Source organism: Ambystoma mexicanum, chromosome 4q (assembly GCF_040938575.1).
Source record: "Ambystoma mexicanum isolate Mex_15411 chromosome 4q, UKY_AmexF1_1, whole genome shotgun sequence".
Classification (NCBI taxonomy): domain Eukaryota; kingdom Metazoa; phylum Chordata; class Amphibia; order Caudata; family Ambystomatidae; genus Ambystoma; species Ambystoma mexicanum.
The window spans coordinates 943,965,896-943,972,595 of NC_090928.1; the positions used below are offsets into that span (position 1 = coordinate 943,965,896).

At 44.2% G+C, this 6,700-nt stretch overlaps 1 protein-coding gene across 1 annotated transcript; it reads left to right on the forward strand.

The window, feature by feature from the left end:
• The first annotated feature begins 1,842 nt into the window (after nucleotides 1-1,842).
• On the forward strand, nucleotides 1,843-5,115 carry LOC138467311 (serine-rich adhesin for platelets-like). The gene has a single exon (XM_069607296.1). It carries the CDS (start codon nucleotides 1,843-1,845, stop codon nucleotides 5,113-5,115), a length of 3,273 nt encoding a protein of 1,090 aa, XP_069463397.1.
• Nucleotides 5,116-6,700: the final 1,585 nt, after the last annotated feature.

Genomic DNA, 6,700 nt, shown 5'->3' on the forward strand with positions numbered 1-6,700 from the left:
ATGAAGCACGTAAAGGCCTCAAGACAGCAGCTCAGTGAAGCACATGGATTCTGAAGATAATCCATCAAGGTGGTTGAAGTGTGCCACGTGCTTCTTTAGCATACGCCAGGCAGTGCCACAATCCAATAAATTACATCAGGAACTGAACGCAACCCGGCAAAATACATTGGGTCCAGAACACACTACATCAGAGTACATCAAGCACCAAACTCACTCAATTAGAGTACATCCAGTACATAACACACTCCCTTGGAGAGCATCAGCTACTGAACACACTTGAGCGCATCAGACATTGTCCACACTGCTTCAATATACATCATATACCAAACATACTTCAAGGAGCAATGCCGGCCAATGAACACAATTCAGTGAAGCACATCAGACACTGAACACACTCCAAGTACAACAGGCACTGAGCGCAATCCAATTAAGTACATCAGCCACTGGACAGAATCCATTGTGCGGGGGAGGGGGGGAATACCTATTGAGCATCTGCAGTGGAGTTCATAGGCGCTGAAATAATCCAGTTAAATACACCAAGCACTAAACACACTCCAGTTGCTTACAACCAGTGACATACAACAGGCACTGAACACACTGGAGTTAAGGAGATCAGGCAATGAGCAAACCACAAAGAAGTACAGGTGCCACGAAACGTTATCTGGTAGAGTGTACGCACTGCATACGCTGCAGTAAAGTGCATCAGACATTGAAGGCGCTGCAGTAAAGTGCATCAGATAGTGAACATAATGCACTATGGCGTTCATTGTGAAAGGAACATTATTTTTACGTACCTGGACATTTGAAGCGGCAAAAGCGGCAAAGTGACCCACAGCACCGCGAGTCTATTACGACTCTTGCTGGTCTTCGCTTCGTTCCCTGGAGGGGGCGGAGCCGGCTGGAGACCACGTGATCCATCACGTGACTGCACTCTCACTCATAACGAAGCCGCATTCAGTCGAGCGGTGCGTTCATTGTGAAAGGAACATTATTTTTACGTACCTGGACATTTGAAGCGGCAAAAGCGGCAAAGTGACCCACAGCACCGCGAGTCTATTACGACTCTTGCTGGTCTTCGCTTCGTTCCCTGGAGGGGGCGGAGCCGGCTGGAGACCACGTGATGAATCACGTGACTGCACTCTCACTCATAACGAAGCCGCATTCAGTCGAGCGGTGCGTTCATTCTGAAAGGAACATTATTCTTACGTACCTGGACATTTGAAGCGGCAAAAGCGGCAAAGTGACCCACAGCACCCCGAGTCTATTACGACTCTTGCTGGTCTTCGCTTCGTTCCCTGGAGGGGGCGGAGCCGGCTTGAGACCACGTGATCCATCACGTGACTGCACTCTCACTCATAACGAAGCCGCATTCAGTCGAGCGGTGCGTTCATTGTGAAAGGAACATTATTTTTACGTACCTGGAAATTTGAAGCGGCAAAAGCGGCAAAGTGACCCACAGCACCGCGAGTCTATTACGACTCTTGCTGGTCTTCGCTTCGTTCCCTGGAGGGGGCGGAGCCGGCTGGAGACCACGTGATCCATCACGTGACTGCACTCTCACTCATAACGAAGCCGCATTCACCCTCGCGGCGTTGAGCCCGGCAGGGGTGGAGGGCGTTGGCTGTTGTGCGGCTGTTTGGCGCTGACCGCGCGACCAGGGACTAGGGAACGGGAGACTGCGGAGGCATTTCCTCTTTGATCCTGGACTCGAACCAAAACTAAGTTCAAACCCATACTGAATAAAGGTGCTCGATAAGAGCTTGCGGAGTTCGTGAGAGAGTGCTGTTTGCTGCGGGTTCCGTTTGCAGGCAAGCAAACAGGCTAATAAGCAGGAAGATCTCCATGGGGGATAACAGGCCTTGGACAAGGCTTAAGTTAAAACAAACACAGAATTCCCTGCCGCAAATTGACAACAACATCAGGGGCGCCGATTTACACCCAAATAGCGCCATTAAAAGTGTCTTTTCACCCGACATCGAACACAGTCAACAACTACCACTTGACAGCAACGAGGGGGTCGGCAAAAGTAGTGTGTTAGATCTGACTAATCCTGCTGATCCCACAACCCCCATTACTCACCGCTTAATGGACACAACTCTGGAAGCGCGCACTGAAGACGCAATATTGAGTTCAATGGAAGCTCCCCCTTTCGTAGAGCTTGTGGAAGAACGTGAGCTGGCCTCGGACGATTTTTCTACATGTCAAACCCAGGAGACGGTTAAGTCCGCCAACACCAATTCTTCAGCAAATTCTGAAGAAGATTCATTGTCCATACCACAACAATTATACCTGCGTGATCGAGCTAAAAGTGAAACCGCGCTTGAATCTGCCGAGTGCACAGCGTCACCGAAGAACGAATTGACTAGCAAGGCAAAAGCCTCCTATGAAGCCTATCCCGAAACTACGAACCCTCATTATAACAACGGTGAAAATAACAACAAAGTCAGGAAAAGCCCTACATTAAGCGGAAATCTTTGCCCTGGGACTAGCCTTGCAGAAGCTGACTTAAACAGAGACACAGTAGATCCAGAGGTGATCGAGATAAATGCGGAGGCATTTCAATCTCCCTTCGATGTAACAGACAACGAACTGCTTGCGCTTGAAGTCCCAAACATCGAACTAGATCCTAAATTACTGAAATTCACGTTTCCATTGCCCATTAAATCATATGAACATCAACGCAAAGAAAGCACACCAATACAAAAAATCACAAATGGCGCTAAGATCTCTAACCAATTTAAAGCGTACACGACAACAGGCAATGGAAATGCGACATATCTCGCACACTTACCAACCAAAGAGACATTGGTACCTGTATTCAGAAATTCGACCGTCGAACCTCAACAAGGACTCTGTAACACTTCGCAGATAAAAGAAATCGATTTCGCAGCGCGAGAAGCGCGCTTGACAAAGAGACTCCTGGCTGACTTTGATGACATGAAAGAAAGATTAACAGCAAGCTTCACGCCTGGAGCCTCAAGACCTAATAACACAGTGGAAAATGTTTCTGGCATACCCAATGAAGGCGACCATGAATGTTCCATTGACGACACAGCAACAGGTTCAAAATACTCGGAGCAGAAATCCATAACCAATCGCCATGAACCAAATTCGGTGATTGACGTGACACCATGTTTAAAAAATCAAGGACAGCAGTTCTGTACCAATACCAACACCAGTTCAAACATGAGGAGCCAAGAGGGTAAAATCCTTGACACACACACTCATCAACGGCCGAAAAAACACCCGGCAACAAGCACGAACGACAAGAGTATGCCAAGTAGCGAGAACACAGCCAGCTCGCAAAGTAGAGACTCTGAGATAAAATCGAATTTATCAGTTGCGGCTGCTATACAGATACACAACAACGTCTTAGCTGCCACATCTCTGGCCCTGATTCCATTCATAAAGTTATATGATAGTCTGAATGAAACTACCCAAAACAATGGAGCAGTCATAAGAAGTATAGATGACAGAATAAATAAAATTGAAACAGAATTTGTGGCCTTTCAACTAAGACAAGAGGTCGAAAACACCAAGTCTTCTGAATATATGAGCAGACACCTTGAACAGCTGCTGAGGGATCAGAAAGGTTATGAACAACGCAATAAGGAATTGCTTGAAAACTTAAAACAAATGTTATCATACGGAAAGGAGAAAAAAGACTCTTCCATGCACAAGCTCCACAAAAGAACAGATGCAGAGACACAATGTAATCTAGAAACCGAATTACCGGTAACAGACAACCTAAATGGCAAAAATACCTCAGATATCGGATCCAATCCAGATGTTCGCATTGATTTAACAGGCAATGGCACAAACATTATATCAAAGTCTGTGACAATCGGATCAGTGTCTGAGCAAAATAAGACTGCGATCAATTCAAAGCAGCCATTGGTGGAGGGCATGACTGACTCAATTAATGTGTCTAGCATAAGAAGCAGAGAGTTAATCATGATACCAGGGAAGAGCTCCGAGCATCCACTAAGCTCTTCTGTAATGGCATCATATGGCATCTTTAGGGGTACTGCCAAAACCCTTGAGACCATGGTCAACAAAGGAAACGCTTTATCAGGGACAAATGGCCATTCAAAGAAAAAGTTAGAGAAAAAAAAGAACATACAGGCGAAGCCTAAACACAGAAGCAACACAAAACAATTTATAAGAAACCTGACCACGCCGGTGAAAACTAAGTCAAGCGAAAACAAGTGTTTTGTCAAAACGAAAGCAACCAGTAAAGAGGGAATAGAAGTGACAGAAGTTGGACCCAAGTGTAAACCGGTAACACACCCAAAAAAGCGAATGAGAATTGAATCAGATCAGAGTTCTTCTGACCCTGGAGACCAAATGGAAGCTTTATGCAATTTGTCTACATACTCTGATAATGAGGCTGATGAAACCCTTCGAGGATCTGCTGTGGACTTGACAAACATGTCATCATGCAGCGTAGACTCACCAGCTCAGATAAACCCATGGAAACCCCTGCTAAAGGAAACAGAGGTCCAGCAAAGTGCAAAACGTGAGGTTGAGGTAACCGAACGAACAAAGGAAACACTCTCCACTGCACCAAAGGGAAGACACCTTGACATCAATTCTAAATCCAATGGCCACTCGGCATTGAATCCAAAATATACATCTGCGCATAGTCGCAATTCTTCCTCTAATCGACATGACTCTCATAGAATGACACTCAAGGACTCATACCAAAAGATCAAGATCGAAAACATCTTTCAGAACGAAGAAGATGTAAATTTGAATCGTGGAAACATCATGTGCCTACTACACGCAGTACCAGCTTTACGAAATATCAGGTCCGATGACATCCGAATAGTTGAATACTTATCGGAAGTTCGCGCAGACATTGTACTTCTCCATATAAAATCCCAAGCAGTACGTTCAACATTGTTAGCTGCAAAGCAAGACCTTAGGTGCTTGGGATTTGAAATCTCACTTCATGACGCAACAAGCAGTCAAGGACCAACTACAATTGCTGATAACACAAAAATGAAAGAAATCTTGGATCAGCAACGAGATAGTCTGAGGAGACAGTTAAAATCCAAACCATCCTGCAATGAAAAGAATAGGTTCATTGGCAAGAAAATAAATAAGCACTAGCTGAAAAAAGAAGAAACAGATGTACCTATGACTGTGATTTCGTGGAACACAAGAGGTTTTAACCATCTATACAACGATTTCCCGGCTGATCTAACTAATAATTTTGCCATCTGTTTACAGGAAACTTGGCTGCGGGTGCCACCGACAAAAGATGGTTACGTAACACTACTAAATCCAGCTGGAAAAAACACCAAGGGTCGCCCATTCTCTGGTTTAATTACAATGATAAAATCAGGAACCAACTGGGAAATCATCGAAGAAATGAATCCAAATAGCTATGTTCAAGGAACCTTACTTCAAAGCACGAATGGTTCCAATAACAACGAACATCTATTAATTCTGAATGTGTACTGGAACCCGTTAAAAATCCCGACCGATGTTTTCATAACTAACGTAATGCAAATAATTGATCGTCATCAACGGACTTGTCCGGTCCTCGCAATAATTCTATGTGGAGACTTGAACATTTCATGGGTTGATGGCCAAATGATTCCCATCAATCTCAATTCGTCAGACAGCTTCTCAGGAAACAAAAAACAAAAGCAATGGAGTATAGAACTAGAAGCCCGTGACTGTATGATGGCAAACGGCCAAGTGAGAGGGGACATACCACCAAACTACACCTGGTCGAACATGGGACACAAAAAGATCCTAGATTACTTTTGGACTTCAAGAAACGTGTTTGCAACTATCAACAATCTGCAAATCATACCTACAACAAATAGTGACCATTACCCACTTGTATTGTCCTGGTCGCTAAAGTGTAAAAAGAAAGGCGCTACTCATAGTCAGGCAATAGAAGTGAATCATGGAAGAAATAGATTAAGAATAAACAATCATCAAATCATCAATTTATCCAACAAAATACAAGAGACTAACCTTGATAATATTGACCCCCTAAATTACATACCGCTGCTACCTAGCCTGAAAACAGGCTTTTCTGGAAAAACATGCGAAAACAATAGGGATCACAAACACAAATGGAGCAGATCGGTGAAAACTGAAAAAAAGCAGCTCAGGAAAGACTTATTAAAAATAAAAAAACAGCATGGAGCAAATGCCCAGAGCCATTTAAAACAGAGAAAACAACAATATCGAAATTGGCTAAAATCCTTCTCCTATCAGAGAGATCAAGAGCGTGGCGAAGAAATGTTGTCGTTGATCTTAAAAAACAATGCTAGAGAAATATGGAAAATCTTGAATAAAGGAACGGTTAACCAGGACGCCTTAATGTCAAACGGAGTGTCCGAAAGTGACTGGGTAGGACACTTTCAAAGTGTCTTTTCAGGAAAAGAAACATCAGACAATGTAGACAGTCGAAACAACACAACAGCATGGAATATAACCGAGTCCAGCGAAGACGTTCTTCTGGCCATATCCAAATTAAAGGCCTCGAGAGCTGCTGGGCCCGATGGTATCAGCAACATATTGCTAAAAAAGCACAGTTACGCATGGTCCTTATTCATTGTCAAACTTTTTGCGGCGATAGCGGAAAAAAAACAGGTACCAAGTTCTTGGACCAGGGCAATAATAGTACCAATATATAAGAAAGGCAGCCGAGACGACCCCGCAAACTATCGACCGA